This window comes from Mesoplodon mirus (genome assembly GCF_964341445.2).
Source record: "Mesoplodon mirus genome assembly, chromosome: 2".
In the NCBI taxonomy this organism is placed as follows: domain Eukaryota; kingdom Metazoa; phylum Chordata; class Mammalia; order Artiodactyla; family Ziphiidae; genus Mesoplodon; species Mesoplodon mirus.
In genome coordinates, this window is record NC_138977.1 from 35522485 (window position 1) to 35548007 (window position 25523).

The following is a 25523-nucleotide window of genomic DNA, read 5'->3' on the forward strand; positions in this document are numbered from 1 at the left end:
CATGATCATTTTCACTTTAAGAAAACAGATATGCAAAAGCAGATGTAATTTGCTATTTAGACAAAGAAAAAGATACACACCATAAAACAGCAAATATTTTCTCCTGTGTTGGTGTTGTGGCATCCGAGAAGGATTTTAATGACATTATGAATCTATAGGAAAATACAAATGTACATCAGGTTAAAAAAAGGCAGTCAGAAAAATCCCAGACACAAAGATATCTTATTATGTTTGTCTTGGTTTTATATTGATTTTTCCTGAAGATGTGAAGACATGACAGCAACGCAGAAGAAAAATGAGGCTTTAGAGCAACAATTCAGGCCATTCAGAAAATTAGGCGAGGACATGCCTTTTCTCTGGCCTGTCCACCTGCTTGAAGCCAAGTAGACTTGTATCCTTACTGAGTCCCCTCCTGAAATGCAGGTAATAAACAAAGACGAGAGCTTCAGCTGAGATGAGAGGGCATCTGATAAGAAAGTAAAACTGGAAAAACCAACCCTCTCCCTGAAGGGTTTGGCATTTCACCGTGCACTTGGCAAAATGAATGCAGACCAACCCAGTTGTTCTGCTCTAGCACTTCATCTGGAATACATTTTTAGTTCATGACAAAAAAAAAAAAAAAAAGTTTCTGGATCAGTAACTTTTTAAAAGACTCCCCTTTGTTAAGCTGTCTTCAGACCAAAGTTCAAATGGATTAAAGCAATAAAGGTAAGGACAGAGAAGTACTTAAAAGGAAGGCAAAATAAGTCTGCACTTACTTGATGAGGTCTAGGGTTTCTGCATAAATGGAGCAAGCCGACTTGGATGCTGGGCTTTCCAATTCCATGGCAATGCCACACTCAATAAAGGACAAGGCAGCTTCCAGGTACTTAAAAGCCTTCCCAACCTTGTCCGTCTGTGGGCGAAGAACAGGGTCACTGTTAAGCCTAACACGGACTTTTACTTAGTTTCTCACACACATTCTTTACAGAAACTTCCCTCCACTGTCTTAATTTAACTATGGCTAGAGAGAAGTGTGAGAACAAACAAACTCGATATAATAACCAAAGCCCGTCAGCTCTGACCTACTGAGAATTTTCTTTTACTAAAAATTCAGTAGGAAAGAGACAACAATCTTGTAATAAGACTATACTCTCAAAACCTTATTAAAGTACATATTCAAACTAAGGAACTCAGTACATGGTCCCCTTGTTACTAGTGTGCAATTACCCATCATATGATTTTCCTGGCAAATAGGTTATTCTACACAACTAGAATAATGCAGAAACAGTTTCTTTGTACGTGTTGAAGTTTATCTTATAATAAGTAAAAAATGTTATGGTTTACAAGCATCTTAGATTTCATGTCGAACAATAATCTTTTTATGTATTTTAGAGCCCAACAGGTCATCTCCTCTGGGAGTCTGGGTTAAGGGCACAAGGCTATCCCCTGGGCCAACAGGGATAAAATTTCAGAGTCCCTTAACAGGAATGTAGAAATATGAATGCAATCAGATACTGGTGGTCATCTAACCCCGAATACATATTTTGTCACTTACGCTCTTCTCACTTGGTGGAATTCAGCCAACCTGACTGAGACTGTGCCGAGTCTCACTACATATGAGATGTCATATGCAGCACACATTGTAAGAGCAACTGATCAACACGACATTTGCAAGGTTGTAGTTTCTGCTAATGTCTCTACTTTGATATGTTCAAAAAGAATGAATGAAAACCATAAAGGTGCAAGTGGAGTGTAAGGAGATGGTGACACATCAGCAAAGAAGGAAGGTTTGGCAAAGAAAGATGGCTACTAATTTTATTTTATTTTATTTTATTTTATTTATTTATTTTTTGCGGTACGTGGGCCTCTCCCGTTGCGGAGCACAGGCTCCGGATGCGCAGGCTCAGCGGCCATGGCTCACGGGCCCAGCCGCTCCGCGGCATGTGGGATCTTCCCGGACCGGGGCACGAACCCGTGTTCCCTGCGTCGGCAGGCGGACTCTCGACCACTGCACCACCAGGGAAGCCCCTAATTTTAATTTTTAAAAATAACTTGAGGGACTTCCCTGGAAGTCCAGTGGTTAAGACTCGGTGCTCCCAACGCAGGGGGCATGAGTTTGATCCCTGGTCGGGGAATTAAGAACCCATACGCCATGCGGCATGGCCAAAACAAACAAAAAAAAACTTGCTTTATTTTTTCTAGGGGCTTCCCTAGTGGCGCAGTGGTCGAGAGTCCACCTGCCGATGCAGGGGACATGGGTTCATGCCCCGGTCTGGGAAGATCCCACATGCCACGGAGCGGCTGGGCCCGTGAGCCATGGCCGCTGGGCCTGCGCGTCCAGAGCCTGTGCTCTGCAACGGGAGAGGCCACAACAGTGAGAAGCCCGCATACTGCAAAAAAAAAAAATATATATATATATACATATATATATATATATTTTTTTTTTTCTAGAGAACCCAGGCTCAGAAAATTAGTGACAGAAAGAATAAAAATCAAATCAGCATGTCCCAAATAATCAACAGTATAGGGCCGTATTGGTTTGCTTCACTGGTGCGAATTTAACTCTTCAAGTTTATTTATTCAATACCATCTTCTTCATGGGATTTCCAAAATTTATATTGGCCTTAGGGTAGAAACAAAAGAAACTATACTAAAGCAATTTGCCAGTATCCACTTCCTTAAGTATTTTGTAAAGTTAATAATGAAAATATTCCTGTGATAACTCTATGTATCTCCTGAGACAGGGTTAAACTAGTAGAGCTCTAATTTCCTTAACAGTAAGTAAAATAAGAATAGAGGTGAAATACACTACTCTATATTCAGTTGTGCACTTCACTATCTGGCATGCAAGATGGTCATCTTTGAGACATTGTGCAAGTAAAGGAGAATATTGTGAAGAGGCTGGCCATTCAGGTTTCTGTCCAAACTGGCATATTTTGAGAGTGGAATGAGCTAACATCACTTACTAAAATGGGATGCAATAGCCATAGGAAGGGAGAAAGAAGATGTGCATATGCATAGATTAAAAGCAACACAAAAACACAGTTCCCTGGAGTATTAATCTTGTTTGAATAATGAAGGAATCTAGTGCCCAGTGTCAAGGTAAGTTTTTGGTAACTGGCTGACAAAGTACTGAATATTTACTCTTTCTCAAAAATCAAAAGATTCATACAGTTCTAGTAACAGCCTTGGAGAGCTGAAAGGAAGAGGTTAGAAAGATACCACTGTTTTGGTGCTATCTGAGGCATCTTAATCTGACTCAGGTCATGCTGGTACAGGGTCACTTGAGAGACAGTGTCTAATTTATCTTTGACTTTCCTACAGCATCCAGCAAGGTAAGGACTCAATCAACATTTTACTCCAATGAATGGGGACCTGATAAAAGGGTCTCGGCCCAGCCCTTCCCAGCCTGACAACAGATGCCAGGCTACAGACTGGGGTTGAAGAACACTGGGCTAGGATTTTGAGGCCACCATGGACTGATCTGATTCAATCCCTGTGGACCTCCAGAGTTTGTGGTTAGGTTTGCCTGTGGCAGAATCAAGGCAACCGATGCTGTTCTCTTGTGGTACAAAGTTCAACATACGGTATCTGCAGGGGTTTAGGTGTGGGGAATACACCAAGCAAATGAAGGCCCCAGAGTCTTAGATGCTTAAATATGACAAAGGGCAAGCATTATATAACTATACTGCAGCAGAGAAATAAAAGCATTATTTATGTATGCAATTAACAAAACTACCACCTTCCAGAAAGTCCAACAGCCACTAGGTAAAGAGAGTTCGTTTCTTTTTTTTTTTTTTTTTTTGGGGGGGGAGGTGGTGCGGTTACACGGGCCTCTCACTGTTGTGGCCTCTCCCGCTGCGGAGCACAGGCGCCGGACGCGCAGACTCAGCGGCCATGGCCCACGGGCCCAGCCGCTCCGCGGCACGTGGGATCCTCCCGGACCGGGGCACGAACCCGTGTCCCCTGCATCGGCAGGCGGACTCCCAACCACTGCGCCACCAGGGAAGCCCGAGAGTTCGTTTCTTTAAGGCATGTTTACCAACAGTGCAATCATCACCTTCACCTTAAAATTTCATCTGATGGTACTGGTCCACTGTTCACTGTTAGCCTCTAACAGTGAACAGGGCGTTAAGATAATTTTGGAATGCAAACAGGCTACCTCACTTTTTGAAATGTTTTGGGGTGACCACAAATTGACCAGCTTTCAGTAAGCCAGAGTTGTTTTTCACATCCAAAGAATTGATTCGGTGGGACAAGAAAGCCCTCATGTATATTAAATAAAACACTACCAGGTAGATCAACTTTCATTCATTTAGATATAAAACGTGAAACTAGTACTTTGTCTATCTGCCCATGATCAGACGGAATCAGTGAAGTCAGAACAGTGTCGCTTCCCTAGGAACCGCTCCGCCCTCGCTCATTCTGACCCTGCTGACCCTGCTTACACTGCGGCCAACGTCAGGCCCCCGCAGCCCTACCCCCCATCCCGCCCCCAAGCCACAGTTAGTGATTTGGAACCAGACGGCAAGTGTTTGATCGGAAAACATTCCACCAAAGGGAGAACGAGCCAAGACTGACCACTAATTCTGCTTTGTCCTTCAACCTTTTGGCCTCCTTCATGTGAAAATCTGCTTGTTGTCTGAAAGAGAAGAAAAGACCAGGGGTGGGTCACAGGAACCTAAAAGTACTGGACTGGGGCAAGATGACTGAAGACGACTGGAGGGGGACAAGGATGGGAGGAGAGGTAAGGGGAGGGGGAGGGGGAGGGAGAAGCAGCAGCATCCAGACTCTTACTTGTCCAACTTCATGTGAGGCTTCCCTGGCTTGGAGTTACCATTTGGCAAAGAAGGCACTGGAAAACGATTTGCAGTATCTCCAGAAGATCCCTTAAAAAAGATCACCACATCAATCACCCTGTAACATTTAAGACCATTGGCCTAACTGTACCGTCTCTCTAAATTAGCCCAAAATCGTTCAAAAGCAAGGAACTCAAATGCTGCACACTCTAGCTTGGTCAAGCACTTTTTCAGCTAGATTCAACTGAAACTGTAGATTTGGATTGTATCGGGGACACAGAAAAGCCATAAGACAAGAATGCCCAAGAGAACAGATTATCAACAAAGCCAAATTTCACATTTTCTCTTAAGCAATACATACACACACACACACACACTCACCTACCCCAGGTTAACAGGAAGGAAGGAATCTGTATTCAAGAAAGTGGATACTTTTCCCCTCATTATCACTAATAATGAAAGTATTTGAGATCAAACATCCATACCAAGAACTAACCAGGGTTATCATGTTTTACTGCAAAACACCTGATAGAAAATTAACACAAAAATCTATTCTGATTTTTCACCTCTGAACCACTTTAAGAAGAATAAACTGCCACCTAAATTTTCAGGTAATATGAACTTATCTTTTACTCTCCCTCTGAAAAGTAGAGCTTTAAGCACAAATAACTCATTACTGCTTTATTAAAAGTGATGAATAGCTCTGAAATACCATGGTAGAAAACTTATCTTATTTGGGCATTTAAAGTAAAGGCACACCAACACATTCCCTTTCATACATTCCTGCCTCCCCTCCTTACTTTGTGTTCTGTAGAGCTTCCAGAGCCCTTCCCCTCTACTTTTCTGTGCTTGGAAACAGAAGAGTCTCTGTGGTTGCCCTTGGTACTACTGGCACTTTTGGGAGGGTCCTGGCCACTGGGGTCTGCTTCCTGCCTTGACCTCTTTTGTGCAGGCTTGGCTGGCTTCTGGGAGGATGAGGACGAGGACGAGGATGACACAAGTGAAGGGGGAAGCATTTCCTTCTTTGAGGGCTCAGAGGAGGGCCTGGGCGTTCTGGAATGAAACATCATGCAAAACTAAGTTAAGGCAAAACATGAACCGTATAACTTAGTTGTTGAGTTATAAGGACAAAATGGCTGTTGACACAAAAGATAAAGATATCACAGAGCCATGACATCCATTTTTGTAGAAAGGCCACATTTCAGAGCCCTTTTTTTGATGCCTTTGCAAACTACAGTCCTACCTGTGAGTAATAAATGAAGTTGTACAATTTGTCACTAAGCTTGCGGAGTCTGCCAGTGGTCTTACCTTTACCCAAGCGAGTCACTCTGCAGTAGCTGCTGCCCAACCTGCACCTTGTCTCTGCCAAGCACGCAGGCCCAGCTGCCACCTCCTCTCTGCCCCCTTCACATCTGACCCCTTCTCTCCCTCTCTTTCAAACCTCTGTTGGTTCCTACATGGTGACATGACTCACTTGTTTTTGCCAAGTCTTTTTGTGCTTTTGATAAATCTAAGTTTGCTGCCAAATGAACCGTTAATTCCTCTAAGGTCCTCGTGAAGGAAAACAAACAGAACTTTTATCGTCAAAACGAGCCCGACGAGTTCACTATTCTCTTGTTCTACTGCAGAAGAAAAACGTTTTGCCATGTTGCCATCCAGGAAGATTCGATCACCTTCGCAGCCTGTTCCTAATCTCTATACTCACTTTGATTTAGAAGATTCTTTGTGGGAGGATGAGGGTGACGACTGCGATTTGACTTCTTTCTCCACCCTGATTTTCTTGCTATCGTGGTCTCTTTCTGCTTCACCCTATTATTGTAGTATAACAGCAAATTATTACAAACATAATTGTACAGACAAAATAGAAAAAAATATGCAGCAAGGTCAATGAGAGCAAGCAGACTTTTGGAAACTTCTAAACACACACAGAAACCTTCTAAGTATCTACACTGTGTATGGGGGTGGGTGGGTGGTGAGGGCAGCAGACCATCTAGATTTGATGTGATTTGTACTGAGACGGATTTGTACATGAGGAAGGACTAAGGAAAGAACCAGGTTTTTCTCTATCCAGGAAGAAAACAGTTGCGTTTTCCCATGACAACATGTGTATCAAATTTACAGAAAGTCCAAAATGCAGGCTCCTTCCCCCTGGCCTGTGCTCACGTAATGGTCCTGTGGGAAGAAAGCTTTCTAGCAAGGACAGTGAAGCGACGGGTGGGAGTCCTTCTATCGACTCAGGTGCTTTAGAATTAAACTCCTCAACTGTCAGCTCACAGGGAGAGAAATCTGGGACACCACCAGCCAATCTAGGACAATCCCTAAAAAACCCTAAATCCTCTCTTAGAGCCTTAAAGGGAAAAACAACATTCTTCAAATGATCTCATTGTGGGAGGCCCCGGTTTTCACCACAGTCTCTCCCTCATTCTCTGAATTTCTCCAAGAAAAATGAATAAATTAAGATGTGTAGGCTCAAGCTCTGCCCAGGCGCTAATCAGCGGCCTGGCCCTGCTCAAAAGGAGGGAAATAGCAAAACATGCCCTTCTCTCCCCCGGCATTCTGCAAGCAAGCATGCCTGGGTGTGCGCCTCCATCCAGCCTTTCATAAATTCTGCAGAAAACTTCTCTCTCTTGTTTCAAAATGGACCATTCAAGGTGGCTTATAAGGATACTTGGCTTTCATCTCCCGGTGTTTGCACAGGTGAGGACATTAAGAAGAAGGTAAAATATGGGTGGAGGAAAGAAATCCAAGGGAAGGCTGGTACTTCGGTACCACTGGAAGCCAATTCCACTCTGTCCTGCACACTCCATCCCAGAGCTGCACAGCACTTGGACACGGCTAGTCCACAGCGACAAGTGAAGTCAGGGATTTTGTCCAAAAAAGGAGAATGTAATCATTTTTCTACTGATGAAATACTGAAGTGGTAATTTTAGACACATTGGATTAAATTATTTTTCACTGTTTTTTTTCCTTTTTATATTCTTTTTTTTTTTTTTTTTTTGCGGTATGTGGGCCTCTCACTGTTGTGGCCTCTCCCGTTGCGGAGCACAGGCTCCGGACGCACAGGCTCAGCGGCCACGGCTCATGGGCCCAGCCGCTCCGCGGCATGTGGGATCCTCCCAGACCGGGGCACGAACCCGTTTCTCCTGCACCGGCAGGCGGACTCTCAACCACCGCACCACCAGGGAAGCCCCTTTTTATATTCTTAACGTAGCTACTAGAAAATTTTAAGTTGTGTATGTGGGTCAGAACTGTTTTACACATTTTTCTAGAGGTGATCTGCAAAATGGACCTTGAACTTCCAATGAGCCGATGCAAAGAAAGAATTATTAAATGTATAGGTTAGGTAAGATAAAAACAAATCAGTTGCTCAGAAATATAACCATTCATTACAGAAGACCGGAGAAAAAGGGTCTTGAGGGACTTCATAAGGAGAGAACACATCATGTGAATAAGCACATCCCACAGGCACGGCTGAAACAGTAAATTTCACACGGCTGTTTCTCACGTGACAGGCAGTGCAGGCCGGCAGCACAAGCCTGGAGCACAGTTCAGGACAGATGAAAGGTCCTGGCACAGGTCAGGAGAGGCCTGTTGCAGCTCTGCCCAGCATGTAACTCACCCTCCATTCAACAATTCATAATGAACTCAATGTTAGCAGAGAAGAAAGAATAAACCAGAAGTGACTGGTTAAAATAGAACCCTACTACTAAGGGGTGTCCCCTCATCACTACACCCACTGTGGCCAAGAAGCTCTGCTACCAATGGCCCCAGTGAATTCTCTTGAGTTTTAGATTAAAGGCCACACAGCTGGCCCAGCAAGCATTACAAGAGGACGGGAAATTTATCTTTGGGAAAAGTCACAGAATTTGCTAAAATACCCAGGCAGATAATTAACTTGCACATGAAATAGTTAGTAATACATACTTTTTTAAATGGAAGGCAATTCCAGGCAGTTAAGGACATGTGGGATAAGTCCCCAAGACAAAGCTAAGCATAAATAGTCCACAAGGTTACTTTCTAAAGAAAACACCAAACCCCAGAGGTGGAATGAGAGTTAGTTTTTGTTTGTATATCTTCATGCTGCTTAGGACATGCTAGTTATAACTAGAAACCAAAGTGGCAGGCCTTATAAACCACACATGAAAATAAGATTCATAGTGAGTCAATCCTCACAAACTGGTTTTGACTCTGGCTTGTGCCAATCAGTGACTCAAGAGCACAGCCCCAAACCAAGAATCACCAAAGACTAACTTCAATGCCAGCTTTAACAACTATGTTGGCACTTACTGGAATAATACACTTTACGTTGACATGTAGCAACTTAGAAGCTGCTAATACTCTGTCAGCTGGTAGAATGTAAGCCGTTAAACCAATTAAGCAAAATCCCCTTCTGTTGACTGTGCTTGCTTTGACCCGAATTCACGCCTGCGGGCCGGGGTCAGTATTTTTGTAGTTGGAACCCTCTTGTCTTCTGTAGGAAGAGTCCCGGAGGCATCCCCAGAGCAGGCACTCCGTGAGCATTCGTCAGCTGGCCCAGGAGCAGACCTGCACTACAACCCTAAGTGGATGGATTTAGCAAAGCGCCATGAGAGAGGGAGTCATCTGATCCTGGGTGGCAGGAAACACAGACTTGAATTCCAAGACTGGAAAACAGAAGGCAAGGAGTTCTTGAGATGTTTCTGGGTCAAGAAGCTATTTGAAAGTGAGGTGAGAGTGACGTCCTCTCTTCAGAAGGAAAAAGGAGTCTCCTTTGCTCAGTGGCTTATCCACAGATCAACTCCCATTTCAGGGACCCCTGTCTAAGGTCTGGGTCTTGGACACTCCCTTTTTCCAGAAGGACAATGTCTCGACAGTTCCTGCATCTCCAACAGGAGGAGCCTGCCGGCCGATGACTGTTCCTAACTGACTTGTTTACTCTTCTTAGCCTGTTGGGTCAGGCAGCCTCAGATTATCTGCCAAATGCTGCTCCACCTACAGAGTGGAGCAAAAGGGCAAGAATGAACGCCATAAAAGGAAGATCCGGGACTGTGCTAGGCCAAGCCGGTTTCTGAAGAGAAGGCCTCCAGGGCAGCCTGCTGCCTGCCCCAGCACCTGACTCACCAACTAGGTGCCACGGATAACAGGGGGCAGTGAAAGCGGCTGTTTTAGAACTAACACTCGTTTGGGGCCATAGTTTCTAACAGGCAGAAAGATAGTCGACTCAGAGCTTAGCCATGATGGGGAGAGATGACGGGCATCTGGAAGGGAAACTAAAGTGTGGCAGGAGTGGGGACAATGGAGGGGTTGAGCCAGGGATGATATGGTAACAGCCCGTCAGTACACTGATCTGGAAGTACGACCTCAGGCCTTGCTCCAAGAATGCCACCAACGCCCCCCAACCTGCACCCATCCCCTAACAGGTACTTGCACACACACACCCTGCTCCTCCAGCCCCACCCTACTAAAAGCAAGAAAGGTGTGAAAGAGGGACTTCCCTGGTGGTCGAGTGGTAAAGAATCTGCCTTCCAATGCAGGGGATGCGGGTTTAATCCCTGGTCAGGGAACAAAGATTCCACATGCTGCAGGGCAACTAAGCCCACACACCACAACTACTGAGCTCGTGGACCTCAAGGAGAGAAACTTCGTGCTGCAAACAACAGAGCCCACGAGCCCTGGAGCTTGCGCACAACTAGAGAAGAGAAAACCCGCACGCCACAACTAGAGAGAAGCCCGCACACCACGACAGATCCTGCATTCCTCAACGAAGATCCCACGTGCCACAACTGAGACCCAATGCAGCCCAAAATAAATACAATAAATAAATACATAAATAATAAATATTTAAAAAAAAAAAAGATGTGAAAGAGAGCAAAGGAGCCAAGATCCACTAGACTGGGAGGGGTCAGCATACTGAGCTCCAGACCTGCTTTTGCTAAGCAGCCAAGTGATGGAAGGCCTTTCTGGACCCCATCTATAGAAGGTAGCAGCTGAACAAGAGACACATGCGGCCTCCGCACTCCAATTCTAAACTCTATCCTCCTCTCCCACAGGGAAGCAAATACGCTTGGTAGCACATGGAGCATAGCAAAAGCAGAGAAGCAGCCCTTGGGGAAGTTCAGGTACTTTTCTGGGATTTGCCTCTGCAGGAGGTTCAATAAGACGACGCCACAGCAGGTCAGTCCAAGCTGACCCCACGAATGAGGCAGGTTATATTCACTGGGGAAAGTACCACAGAAAAGCAAAGGGAATCCACTCTTTTCCTTCTTTTGGGTGAGGGAATACACAGGCATTAGACTGGCCCTAAAACAGCTCTTCATATGATGCTTTTAGGGTAACTAACAGGCATGAAGAAATTAGATGTAAGTGGCTTTAGGAAATTATAGGGATGGCTTTTCAAACCCTTGATTTTGAAGGATAATAACTGGGAAGGTTGATCTGGAGAAACAACCCAAGAGAAAACAGTCAGATCTTGGGAAGGTCTGAACTAACCATCAAGCAATAAAAATGCACATTTTCCCACCAGATCCCATAACTTCCCTCCCCACTCCTCAAAACACACATAAACAATGGCACTGAAATGTTTTTCCAGAAGTGTCCAAGCTTCTGGGTCCGTAAAGCAGTTATTTATAAAAAGGGAAAGACCTGAATGAATGTAACCTCCCAGTTCTGTTATTTGTCTAAACGACTGTTGAGACAGTCTAGCATTTTATTTGAAAGACATCTATAAGGTGACTGAATGAAATGAGGATATCTATGAAAGCACCGAGAGCAATGCTTAGCTCTATGCATGTTTGGTGTGCTTTTAGAATCCTCTCATTTGCACTGCCCTGATTGTATATTATCTTGTGCTTCTCAACTTCAACTTTTCTTCCAAGTCTGGAAAACATAAAGCTTAAAAATTATATAAAAGAAAATGTAAGTTCTATTTTAAATTCTAAACTGTAATCAGGTTGAAGAAATTCTGTAGTTTATGTAAGGAGCACCATGTGAGTTAATGTCTATTTACCCTCACAGTTTTCTCTTTTTTCTCATGAATTGTCCCCAACCCACTCCTTTAAAGTAGAAGAAAAAAAAGAAAAAGGGGGGAAAAAAAATATAGGTACATTTCTATAGGTGCCACATTTGATGGCTTCATCACAGCTATTAACCACTATTAACTCTTTTTTTTTCAGGCTTAAAAAATGTGTTTTTTAAAATATAAGGGGAGACTTGGGGGGAATATTTAATCTTCATAATGGAATCCTTTTTTTTAACATCTTTATTGGAGTATAATTGCTTTACAATGGTGTGTTAGTTGCTGCTGTATAACAAAGTGAATCAGCTATACATATACATATATCCACATATCCCCTCCCTCTTGCGTCTCCCTCCCACCCTCCCTCTCCCACCCCCTTAGGTGGTCACAAAGCACCGAGATGATCTCCCTGTGCTATGCAGCTGCTTCCCACTAGCTACCTATTTTACACTGGGTAGTGTATATATGTCCATGCCACTCTGTCACTTCATCCCAGCTTACCCTTCCGCCTCCCCATGTCCCCGCGTTCTCTAACTCTTTATGATCATTTTCTCACACTTTTGAGTCTAAAATGGCTTTAAGGGTTTGTTAACCCTCTGAAAATATTTGTTAAATTTTGTGCCAAGAGAGGGATGAACCTTTAAATAAATCCCACTAATGCAAAGGAGCAGGAACATTATTCAACGGCTCTCACTATATTCTCGTGGCGTTTTTTCTACTGTTCACACTCAATATGAAGAAAATGAACAAGTCTTCACTATCCAAATTTGGGGGAAAGCACCTAAGCTTAAAAAGAGAACTGGGCTGCCCACAGAGCTGCCCTGCTCGTCCAAGGATGGTGGCCAAAGGTACCCTGAGCAAGTAGAGTCAGGGTCCTGACAGGAAAGGGGGAGCCTGCCCCTCGCAGAGAGAACCTGAGGTTATGATGTTCAGTATTAATATCACCACCTGGAATCCAGCAGGAAGCAAAACCAATGACACACAGTTCTCTGATCATGTTTATATTTATCTGAAAGCTCCTAAGTAATGTTTCTAACCAGTGACACTGTTGGCTGATGTTTATATTTATCTGAAAACTCCTAAGTAATGTTTCTAACCAGTGACATACTTCAGGCCAGGAATTCCTGGTTGTCGAGATCCATGATGTCTAAATGCACCACACTGGAGAGATTTCTTGGTCCAAAACACTAGCTTTATACAATCCTGGCCTGGTAATAAGGTTCTGCTCCAGAGCCTTAGGCATTAGGATCACCTGAGGAGTTAGAAAATAACAATGGGAGTGTGGGGCTGGGGGGTGGCACACATCCTGCCACCAGTACTGAGGGTTCCCTGGGGGACAGGAATGTGCAGCCAGGGTTTGTAACCACTGGTTCAGTCCCTGATCCTGTCAGTCCCACAGCAGGGAGGCAGGCTGTTCCCAGAGCCAGATCTCTCAGCTGCCTGCCAGAGCTTTAAGGCAAGCGTGGACTTGCCTAAGATGAGGCAGTCATTATTTCTCCATCTTTTGAACAAAAAGATAAATAAGCTGCCCTAGGAGAGCTCAGCCAAGGGCTGGAAATGGTTTTCAGAGGGCACAGTTCATATACTCAACAGGGACAGCTGAATTTCCCTTTCTGGAGCTGCAAGCAGAGCTTCTAGATTTGCACTGGAGGGTGGACTGGTCTGACAACTGTCCGGGGAGCCTCCAATTTCCAACATTTACCCCGGTTAGTAAGCGCTTTAGAAGCTAATACTTCTCCCCACTCCAGCTGATGCAGAAGGTCAGCAGTGGAGACTAGATAGTATTAGGGTAGCTGGGGGACAGGTGACAAAAGACTTCCCAGGAGGAGGTAAAAGAGTGTATTTTTGCTATTGATTCTATGTATAAAATAGGTAACTAATGAGAACCTACTGTATAGCTCAGGGAACTCTACTCAGTGCTCTGTGGTGACCTAAATGGGAAGGAAATCCAAAAAAGAGGGGATATTTGTGCACATAGAGCTGATTCATTTTGCTGTACAGTAGAAATTAACACAACATTGTAAAGCAACTATACTCCAATAAAAATTAATTTAAAAGAAGATGATGTGATATATACATATGTACAAAATAAAATAAAACATACATCATGAAAAAAAAGTATATTTTTAAGATTTCTCAGGTATATTAGATGCAGGCACCTTTTCCTAGCCTGGCCCATCATAATTTTCTCCATAAAGTTTTACACCTCTTACAGGCACACATCGTTTTAAAAGTTATCGAGGACTTCCCTGGTGGTGCAGTGGTTAAGAATCCGCCTGCCAATGCAGGAGACATGGGTTCAATCCCTGGTCCGGGAAGATCCCACATGCCGTGGAGCAACTAAGCCCGTGCGCCACAACTACTGAGCCTGCGCTCTAGAGCCCGTGCACAACTACTGAAGCCTGCGCGCTTAGAGCCCGTGCTCCACAACAAGAGAAACCACCGCAATGAGAAGCCCGCGCACTGCAACGAAGAGTAGCCCCCGCTCGCCCCAACTAGAGAAAACTCACGCGCAGCAATGAAGACCCAATGCAGCCAAAAATAAATAAAATAAAAAAAAAAAAACTAAACTAGTTATCAGGAATGAGAATACACCTTCCTCTAGCTGAAACAGCACTGCCAATTGGCACTTGATCCCACCCCACTGGACTTGCCCGCTGCAATTATGGTGGCAATACACACCCTCACGTCTCATTCGACAAGGTGCTCGAGAAACTGTCGCCCTTTACTATTTGGTAAAGTCACGTTATATTTTTAACCTAGTGGAGTAATCGGTCAAATCAGACATGACAGCAGTCTTCATGATCTTTTTGTCCTTGTTATTCTTAGCTCAACTTCCACAACTGAGTAAGAGTTTTTTATGTATTTATAAGAGTGTTTATATTCCTTCTCAGCAGGAAAGAGTTGGCCCTTCTTGTGCCTTTCACTCTGAATCCTGGGTAGGCTGGCTTGGGAATGCCACTGCGGGGAAAACTCACTAATCTTTCACCATCAAGAAGCAGCAAAAAAAATATATCAAGAGCTCAATAATTCAGCATAAAGATTGAAAGGAGATTATTCAAAATAGTGTATATGACCAAGTAACAAGGGTCTTAAATAATGCAGGGATTATTATTATTATTATTATTATTTTACTATGTTCATTCCTTAAGTGAAGCTTCCAAATACTATGATAAATGACAGATTTCAATACTTCACAATGCACCATAACAGCCTATATTACCCAAAAAGATGCCCCAACCATCTCTATAGCTCTAAAACTTTTTTTTCATAATGCTCTGCTCATTAGTAAAAGTCATTAACGGGAGTCACATATTCTAAATCTGGTGGTTTCAAACTAATGAGGTGTTAGGTGGCCATGAGTTAAAACATGGATATAGTATCAGTATCAAAATGATCGAACTACAGGAGTAAAATTTAGTATATAGCACTCCTGTCAGTAATTCAGAATTAACATTTCAGTTCATGTAAGGTTTTAATTTCTAAGGCAAAACCTAATGAGCCAGGTGGTAAATACCAATATTATCACAATAGATAAAAACATACCCTTAATGCTATATTATTCTAAAGCAAGATATCCTTTTCAATGACTGCCTCATCTTTTTTTTCAAACTAGCAAGACTTAAAGCAATCTGGCATTTATCAACACTTATCTGCAGTAAAAGACTAACTCTGGTATAGTCGCAAAGGCAACATGGAATCCAAAGATTTCCAGCCTCTTCTAAGAAGATTCAGAGTTAAAATCAAGGGCCAAAGACAGCCCCAAGTCCACAGCAGGTATGTTCCACACTGTAGGGGAAGGTCAGCCCCCCACTCACCTTTCTCTTTTTGGCCAACTTGCTTGAGTTTTCTGAGCTTCTCTTCTCAGAATCTGCCTTCTTCGCTGCCGATGGCTGTTTGTCTTCCGGTTTCTTGGGGCGGCTGCCCTTCCCAGGAGGCTGGGGTACCCGAGAGAGGAGGTCCAGGGTAATCTTCACCATCAAGCTTTGCGGGAGCGGAGTGTCCCTGAGCGGGGAGAGCAGCTTGGTGTCTCTCAAAGGCACCAGGGGTTTGTCCTTGCGGCGGTCCTCCTGGACAACCACTGCCAGTCGGCAGCCACTAGTCCTGGCGCCGCCGCTGCGGGCAGGGCCCTGGCTCTGGGTCAGGGGGACGAGGGCAAAGTGCTCGGGGCTCCTGTCCTCCGCCGCGTCCTTCGGAGGTGCCTTCGGGGGGGCCGGGGGGCCGCTCCTGTGCTTCTTCCGTTCGCTGGGGGTGGGCGCCACCGGCTTGGGCTCACGGCTCTCTGCGGCACGGGGCCGCCCTTTCGTCTTCACCTTGGGCTTGTCTTTGGAAGGCTGGTCTTTGGAGGCTTGGGGAGGAAGTCCAGGCTCGCTCTCCACCAGCAGACTGGCGCGCGCACCTGCATGCACATCCGCATGCCCCGGGGCGGAGGCCTTGACGGGCTTCTTGGGTTGTTTGGATCCCACGGTTTGCCTCTGTGGGGGCTCCTGATGGGCAGGGGACTTCTGACAGCTCCTCTTGCCCGCATGGGGGCCTTCAGAAGGCACCCGAGGGGCTTTGCTGGAGCTTTTAGGGGGAGGCTCTTTGGACTCCGGGCGCTCGTGACCTCCGGTGGCGCCGTCGCCACCCTTGCCTTTACTGTCCGGGTGCCGGGCCGGGGGCTCGGTGCTGCCCGGGGCCTCGGTGGGCGGCGCGGGCTGGCTGACTTTGGTCAGCCAGTTGTCCAGCTGCCATTTGTTTGTTGTTGGAGGTTCGGGCTACAAACAAGGAAAAAGAAGATAGGGTTAACTGACCAATAATGATACTCTTCTGGGTTAGTCACCCAATCCTACAGGACTGGCCGGGAGATGCAATCACTCCAAACCTAAGAATTCAGGTCCTTTTGACCCCCCTCTAATTATAGGTCAAATTCTATAACAATTAACTCTTAAAACAATCTTCCAATTTTTTCATGCTACAGGAATTTTGCTGTGGCCGACACTAATAATAGACCATTACATACTGACCAATGTAGACCACTGGCAACTGCGGAGAAATCTGTGTAATAAATATTTTGTTCCACTGGTAATTACCATATAATTTAAACAGAATTTTCACATTTTGGCTTGTGAACTCTTCTGTCAGAAAATGATAGGGAAAAATGAAGACTAAAAAGAATCTTTTCATCAAGGATTTTCAGAAGAAGGTCAGTGAGTAAGTCTTAGTGATTATGGATGGGTTTCACGCTTTATCCCTTTTTTTGATGTACTTGTCAATTGAAAATGACTTTCTTCAAGACGATTTCATTTCTCTTATTCACTTAAAAATATTAATACATGACACAGCTTTCAGTTTATCGCAGACACACTGTCTTCTGATTTTCGAATTTTACAACTGGGTAAAAAGAACCAAGTGAGGTCACATTAGCCAGCCATTAGCCCCACTTGAATTCTTTAAAAATCAAACATGAAGTCTCCCGTTACAGGCAGTCTCTGAAATAGCACCTATTTTTCTAAGGAACACAGGGAGGCTCCAGAGCACACAATTAAGAGCAGTGAGATTATACTGATTATCTGTGCAACTCACTTGGCAAATAAACAGAAGTCCCTGACTTCTCCTGTTATCTTAACAGGAGATATCTTGTTAAAATCTTTGTTGATAACTGACTATTGATGCATCGCACTCTCTCTCTCCAAATGGGATATTAGATCTTATTAAAACAACGATGAGGACATCTTTATCTCCAAATTCTACTATTATGTCTTGCACACAGTGGTGTACATGAGATATTTATTTGGGCGTTTTCATGGGTGTATTACTGTACCTATAAATTTTATGCTATTTGGGAAAATAGTCATGCCTTAATAAAGTAAGTAATGATTACTTTTTTTTTAAAAAAAGGGCAGTATGTCACTGGCATGCTTCATGCTTTTAAGATCCATTCTGACAGGTGGTTTGTATAAATGACTAAATCATTTCCACAACACAACAGGAAGTTAATCAAAGATATCTCACATGGGATTAATTGATTAGATTATGGAGTAAGGAGCTCGCTCCAGTAAGTGGATGACATAGGGAAGACTGCTAACAATTTTCCCAAGTGGAATATCCCAAACAATTCAATTCTATAAAAACAGGCAAACGTAATACGTTTAAGATACGTGGATATAACGTAAAGGCTTTGGGGCGAGGAAAAGGTTAGGTAGTAAAATGATCAGGTAGCTAGACTGGGCTTTTTGTGATTGTAACAAAATAGAACTAAGAGGAACTCTAAGGAACTAGGTAGGATCATCATACTTTGGCCAGAAAGAGGGCTACAGAATTGTGGGGGTTTTGTTGTTGGTTTTTTTTTCCCTGCTTAAGACAACATACCTTCTTTGTAGCTCCCTCCACTTATATCAACTCTATCCCCATGCTCTCATTTGAATTTCAGAGCAGGGAGAGAGGGAAGAAGGAAACTACTCTGACAAAGTCCCACATAATCTAAAACTGCATTCAATATTCTAACAAAACAGGATGGTTATTTAGGGTAGAGAAAAGGTACACCATACCTACTTGTCAGACATGATTTCTTGAAAGACTTGAGGGCATGGTAGTTCTAATGGTTAAATGATTGGGAACAAGGCATTAAGATATATCATTTATATATTGGGAGACTGGGAGATTGGAATTGACATATATACACTATTGATACTATGTATAAAATAGATAACTAATGAGAACCTACTGTACAGCACAGGAAACTCTACTCAATGCTCTGTGGTGACCTAAATGGGAAGGAAATCCAAAAAAAAGGGGATATATGTATACATATGGCTGATTTACTTTGCTGTACAGTAGAAACTAACACAACACTGTAAAGCAACTATACCCCAGTAAAAATTAAAAAAAAAAAAAAGATGTATCACTTATAAATCACCTCAGGAACCAAATCCTTCAAACCCTTTCTCGGGAAAGGTATAGAGATCTTTCACCAGGGCTACGCTGACAACTGCACTGCAATCAGTGACATTCTTGCTCTATAGAAGAGTACTTACACATTAACCAAAAGGGAAGGTCATTCCTGGTATAAATAACATCCGCTTCTCCCCCCACACACCCCAAAACAGGGCAGTTTAAGATACATTTAGTAGTCCCTAAAGGAATGTCCTGGTTACAGAAATAAAACATATTTTCTTCTACTGCGGTACTGAAAATGTCCAGAAGGGAGGCCTATGGCCCAGTTGCAGGGTAAAACTGAGTTGGTGTGCCCAGACAAGAGGAAAGGGTAGGGGTGATCCTTTTTGTATACCAACTACAAAGATGTAAAAGATGGACAGAATTCCTTTAAGGTAAGGTATTATTTGGGTGCTGGGATGGGGGAAAGTTTTACATAAGGGATTGATTAAAAACAGATTTTAAGATGAATTTTAAGAGTGTAAGTGCTGGAGAGAATCAAGGTTTGGACTTTCATTTCTTCCTCAGCCTTTCCCCATGCCCCACCCCCAGCCTCCCAGTGCTGGATCAACCCAGACACCGCACAGAGGAGGTGCAGAAATATATGAGCATTTTAATAAATGTTTGACTGTATGTCTCTTTACTTCTCCTAGCTTCTCAAACTGGCAAAAGTTCGTGTATTTTAGAATGAATTATGATTTTGAAAAAAAAGTTTTGAGCTATGCACAACATATGTCTTTTTTTTTTCTTCTTTTTGTAAAACATCATAGTTGTTGTGAGGGAGTACAACTCCAAAACTTAAGAGAAAAGAAAAAAAAGAAAGAGAGAAGTAGCAAGATGTAGTAGGGAAAAAAAAATGGCTTCTGAGTTAAACGGCTATGGGTTTCAATCTTAGTGCTGCTGCTCCCTTACAGGTGAAAAGAAAGCTCCCGACCTTCAAGGGTTGATGGTTACATTATGTAGTTTATGAAGAAAGTGCCAAGATCTTAGTAGATAATCAACCACAGTTGTTTACTACCAAAGAATTAGACAATGAATAGATGAGAAAACTAAGCAGATCCCTGAATAACAGAATAGAATCATTTTTCCCTGAACTTTACTTAAGCTGTAAAAGGGCGATACGTCCCATATATTCTGAAAAGCTGAGATTTACATGCTGACTCACTATAAAGAAGAGACTGAAAGTGGTTTTTCCCCAAGTTCACCACCAGCCCATTGGCACACATATAACATTTCAGGTCTCATAAGGTCACTGGACAACTTCGTCAAATGAATTTAAAATGGAGACTTAAGGAGCAAATTCCTCAGCATTAAAAATAGAATAAAGAAAAGGGTGAGAAAGTTAAAACTAGTAACTATGACCTATTATGGAATTCATGTAACGCTCAACTAACACGGATTTACAATAATGCAGGTATTTATCTTAAAAGGAAAGAAAGGTTGTTAAATAACTTTGGGAAAAATTAAAGGTTTAAAATCTAGACAAAGACAAAAATATGCCTGAGGAAGTTAAGCCTTGGTACATAACCAACAAAACCATACTCAAGTCTCGATTTGCACATTAACACAAATATATAAATATGAGCCTATTTAGGAAAGTGATTTTAAAAAGTAAAGTATGACGGGAACATCATTTTTCATCTAAGAGTCTCTAAATCTATTCTATTCAATAACCTCGTGAGCAACAAGATATAACTGCTTCATTAAAACAAACACCAGGTTAAATTTTTCTTTCAAGTTTTAATTATTCAGCCAAGTCTGTGCCATTTCCAGTTTATGTGAATTGAATTTTGATTTAATTGAATTCTCTTGCTTATATCAGTAACCAAACAAGCATGCAGATTTTTCTTAGTGAATTAGGTGAGACATAAAGCAAAGATCTTATGAACAGTAACATGAACAAGCACACAATTTCTCTGTAGAGCATATTCAGTACCCTTTTCCCTGGGGCATAGAAAAATTACTTCAACAGCAATTAGTATCTCAGGAGAAAACAGAGAGCCCCCAGAAATACAGAGAGTAGCTTCTAAAATCTGAAAGGCACTTCAAGTGCAGCTAATGCTGATCTATGTTTATTCACTCCAAAAATATTTACTGAGCACTTACTCTGTGCCAGACATAAACTCATATCTAACAACGACAACAACAAAATGATACTCAGGTATTTCCCTCATCCTCCCTTGCCCTCGGACATGGTTCCTCAGCCTCACTACATCATCTCCAGATGGATTTGGTTAATGCTCTAGTGCAGTGGCCTTGCTTTCCAAACAGCAGAGACAAATACTGAAAACTTTAACGCTTTCTTAATCAGAAAATCTCATTTCCTGGGATTCCTACCTAAATACAGAGAATAGTTTTCCCTATATAAGCTGGTCTAGTTCACTAAAAATGTCTTCCCCAGAAAACATTCTACCCTGCTACTCTAAGTTTTGAAGACATTTGGCAACCTTGTTAGTTGTTACTACATTTCTTTTGTTCAACAATCCAGTAAATAACATAAATTCTCCAGATACATTTAGTGCTTGAGATTTTCAGTCTCATTTGTTTATCTTTACAATATCTCCCAAGGGTGGGTGACAGGCAAGCACTAATCCTATTTTACATGGGACAGTGGGATCAAGAAACACGGCCCTGGCGAAATTACAACGCCATCAATTTAATGCATGGCTTTTAGTGATTCAAAAATAGAACCTCTTATGGCTTATTTCTAGTTCCTGCCCTTTGCTAAATCAGGCTGTCTCCTTTTGATTTAATTCATGCATTCCTAAAATTTCAAAAAGCTTTCTCATTAATATTAAAATGGCAGCCTACTGAAAACGATTTTTTGGGTTTTCTTTTTTTTTTCTCGAAAGAAGGGAAAAGAAAATGGGGTGTACATATTCTCAGTCAGTTGCTCTTCAAACCAGCTCTGGCAGCAACAGGGAAGAACCTATCATTTTCAACAGGAGAGAAGACATCTCTCCCAAAGTTCCACAGCCCAACGCCAAGAAACAAGTAAACACGAATAAGCCAGCAGCTTGCATGGCGGCCGGAAAGCGCCACCCCCAGGACGGAGCCCCTCAGGCAGCCCGGGCCACCGGGGGTCGACGGCGCTCTCGAGACGGCCCGGAGCGGACCAGTACCTCGGGATCCGGGGCTTCTCGAGGCTCGTTCTCCTCGCTGTCACTGGAGCTGCTCTCACTCTCCGAGTCCGAGGAGCTGTCAGAGTCGCTGGTGCTCTCCGACTCAGCGCTGCTGGAATGTGCTGAGGCCGCGGCTGCCGGCAGCGCCTGCGGAGCGCTGCGGAGCAAGCGAGAGAGTCAAAGACCCACGCGAGGTGGATTCCTTCCCTCCTGACTCCCTTCCTTCTTTGCCCATTTTTCTGCTACTCGAAAGAAGGGGCCTCAAAGATTACCTAGCAGTACTCAATGACCATGGCAGCCAGTTGAGCGCAAGCAAGGCCCATGGTGGCTCAAAACTCAGTGAAAAGCCTTGCAACAGCTCACCAGGTAACTGCATAAAAGAAGCCTGGGGAATTTTTCTGAAGAACACTGCGAACTATGTAAAATGTAAGTGAGATCAGGGGTGCTTCAAATCAGGCGTGGACAAACCATGGCCTGAGCTGGCTGCCCGCTTTTCCAAATGAAGTTTTGTTGGAACACATTCACACCCAGTATTTTATGTATTGTCTGTGTCTGCTTCTATACTACAAAAGCAGAGTTGAATAGCTGCAACACATACTTTATGGCCCACAAAACCTAAAACCTTGACTTTCTGACCCTTTAACTTTGCTGACACCTGCAATATAAAACCCAAAGGAGTTAATTTATAAAAGAACAGCCAATCCATTAAAGTCTTCCTCTATTCTCCATATGAGAACCAACTGTAGAGAAGTCAGAGACTGCTGAACACAAATGGGGTTCCTTTGGAAAGTGACCCCACAGGCCATCCACTCACACTTCTTGGGCAGAATGATAAAATGGGCCGTTCTTTATGAGTGGCTTAGGATCACTCCCAAACATCAGCTGAAGTAGAGAATAACTACTTCAAGTTTTCAGGATAGGGCAATAACTCTAGGCCTGTGAGAAAACACACAAGTGATCACACTGCTGGACACATACAGAATTTCAAAGCGTATCTTAAAACCTTGCCCTAGATGGAATTAGCCACAGCAGTAAGTCAATAACTATAATCGTGAAAGCCTCCAAATCTACCCAAAACATTTTCAAGATAATAAATTTATTAAATAACTATATTAGAATAACAAAAATTTATTAGATAATAATAGACTAGTTGAGACAATTTTAAAACAAACACTATACAAAAAGAGAATTTTCTCATGTCAAGTTTGTGGTAGCTGAAGAGCTTAAACCAAGTGATGGTCAAAAAGAGATATACTTTCCGTATTATTCCTGCCTCTAATTATCCCCCCCCACCTTGTTTTTTTCCCTTTATTCCCTCCTCCACTTTTCAGTTAGGTTACTTTGTCATATTTTCTAAGTCGTTACAAGCCACCAGGAATTACTGAACAAAATGGGATATAAATAAGCAGAGCTTATGAATCCTTAAGACCTCACATAATTATGCGTGATCTTCCTCCACATTAACTATAACCTCAGCTATATGAGAGCAAGGTTTTTAGTGCTAAGCTTGTCTCAAAATGGATGACCACATCTCAAGGGAGTAAAACAACTACAGGGTAATTGAACTCTTTGTCCATGGAGGACAGGTATTGGCATATTAAATCATTAAATGCAGTACCAGAGGAAATGGTAAATAAAGGTAGTTCAGATAGTTTCTAAAAACGAAAGCATTACATTTTCTAAAATATGGCTAAGCTGTTTACAAAGTGAAAACAGTGCCATTTTCCATCATACCAAAATGTACTGCAGGTCATCTTTTTTTCTTTTTTCTTTTTTAAAAATATTTATTTATTTGGCTGCTCGGGTTTTAGTTGCGGCATGCGGGATCTTTAGTTGCAGCGTGTGGGATATTTTAGTTGCAGCATGTGGGATCTAGTTCCCCGACCAGGGATCGAACCCAGGTCCCCTGCATTGGGAGCGTGGAATCTTAACCACTGGACCACCAGGGAAGTCCCCTGCAGGTCATCTTTTAAAGCAACTGAAACAATTAGAAAATTCATATAACTAAGAAGACAGGCACTATGGAAAACAATTTCTAGAAATAATCCAGCTTTAATTTTTGAAAACAGAGCAAATCTGTCACTTTCATAAAAACACTGAGCTCTTCAGTATAACTTTTCAAATACTGGTTACATAATACTGACGAAAGTGATTTAAGCTTATTTTAAAGGCTCAAATTTTATACATACAAAACTGACTAAAGATTTAGGTGGATGCAGGGACTCTCTCTTTCATAGAGTTAACAACCTCTCTAGGGCTGATTTAAGCTTCCAAAATATTAAACAGGTACTTTCCTTTAACTGTGATCATCCATCTCCTTCTCCCATGAAGAAGCTATGAAAATACTAAATAAGGCTGTAATTTCCCCATTTGGTAGAAAAAAGCAAACATTTTGTACAGATGGGGAGAAACCCAAACACAGTACCTTGGAGGTGCAGATGCGGACGGAGGCTTCTCTGGGGTCTAGGCATTCACAATAAGGGGAAGAAGGACCAGGAAAAAAACCAAAAAACAGGTTAGGATAAGCGGCTCAGAAATGTTACATGGATTTAAATGAATTCCTGGTATTGTGGGGTGTACAGAACTTACTTGATCGCTGTCACTGTCCTCACTGTCACTGAGCTGAAGGTCATCTTTGAGCATGCTAGAACAGGCAGGGATAGAGACATTGTAGAATTTAAAATAATGGCTAACAACTTCTTTTAGCATGTAAACATAAAATATGCTTAATGAAACAAAAGAGGGGTGGGACAGGTATAACTTTTATTTATTCATCAAATGCTTTATTTTCTTGGAAATGTTAAGTTTTACAATTTTAACACAGAAACTAGGTCAGTCCAAACTCCTTATCATTTCAAAACTGAGTCTTTCACACGTTCTGAGCATTAAAAGCAGAACTACAAGTTCTGCAAGTGATTTGTTGCCAGCCCTGAGACTAAGGCTCCCAGGTCCACACAAACAGAAGAAACAACAACAAAAATAAATAAAACAGAAAAATATACAATACCCTCAAATCATTTTCTTCTATGGTCTCTAACAACTAGAATAAATGATTAACCATTAAATGAGTTAATATTGGATGAATATCTGTAAAGTACTTAGAACAGTGCCAGGTACTTAAAAAGTGCTATATATGAATTAAATAAATACAACTGTCACCAAACAGTGCAGTTATGTTACGTTTTTGTCCAAAAACATTAATATTGAACTTTTTCACACACACAAATATCTTCTTCTCGTTGCTTGAACACTAATCGTGAAAAGAGTAGTAATACAAATAATACTGTTGTCTAAAAAATATGTTTAACCTTCTTGCTATCATTCAGGTAAAAATAAAAACTCAGTTCATGTCCTCAAAGTTATATTAATACTTCTCTCTAGGCATTCAAGTTTATGATGAACCTAAATATTAAAAGCAAACATTTTCCAATCTGTACTTGTTTACTCAAATCTTAGCCCCTTCCCTACCCCCTCCCCTTTATCTTTTTATCACAGAGATACCCAACATCAAAGGAATGAATCAGTAATTGCTCCCCCCCGACATCCCCCAAAATTTACAAGCATGACTCTTTGAGGAAATGTTATAAGTGAAATTGGAAAAAAAATCTGCTTGAGTATTACTGATGTTCCAAAAAGCAAATTATATTAAGAAGTTACAATCCTTCAGTATTTCTAAAAATACCTCTTCAATACTCTGACCAACGATTTTTA

The 25523-nt window shown here is 42.4% G+C and overlaps 1 protein-coding gene across 6 annotated transcripts in view; it reads right to left on the minus strand.

Annotated features, from left to right (window-relative positions):
- Positions 1–25523, minus strand: part of AFF1 (ALF transcription elongation factor 1) — a 215672-nt gene that overhangs the window by 11296 nt on the left and 178853 nt on the right. For all 6 annotated transcript variants that reach the window (XM_082632232.1, XM_082632233.1, XM_082632231.1 and 3 more), the window contains 10 exons: positions 24402–24456; positions 24238–24275; positions 21813–21969; positions 15594–16532; positions 6487–6590; positions 5582–5834; positions 4780–4871; positions 4564–4624; positions 759–895; positions 81–152 (listed from right to left, as the gene is read on the minus strand). In XM_082632232.1, the coding sequence (XP_082488358.1) occupies positions 81–152; positions 759–895; positions 4564–4624; positions 4780–4871; positions 5582–5834; positions 6487–6590; positions 15594–16532; positions 21813–21969; positions 24238–24275; positions 24402–24456 (1908 nt within the window). The remainder of the gene's footprint in view (positions 1–80; positions 153–758; positions 896–4563; positions 4625–4779; positions 4872–5581; positions 5835–6486; positions 6591–15593; positions 16533–21812; positions 21970–24237; positions 24276–24401; positions 24457–25523) is intronic.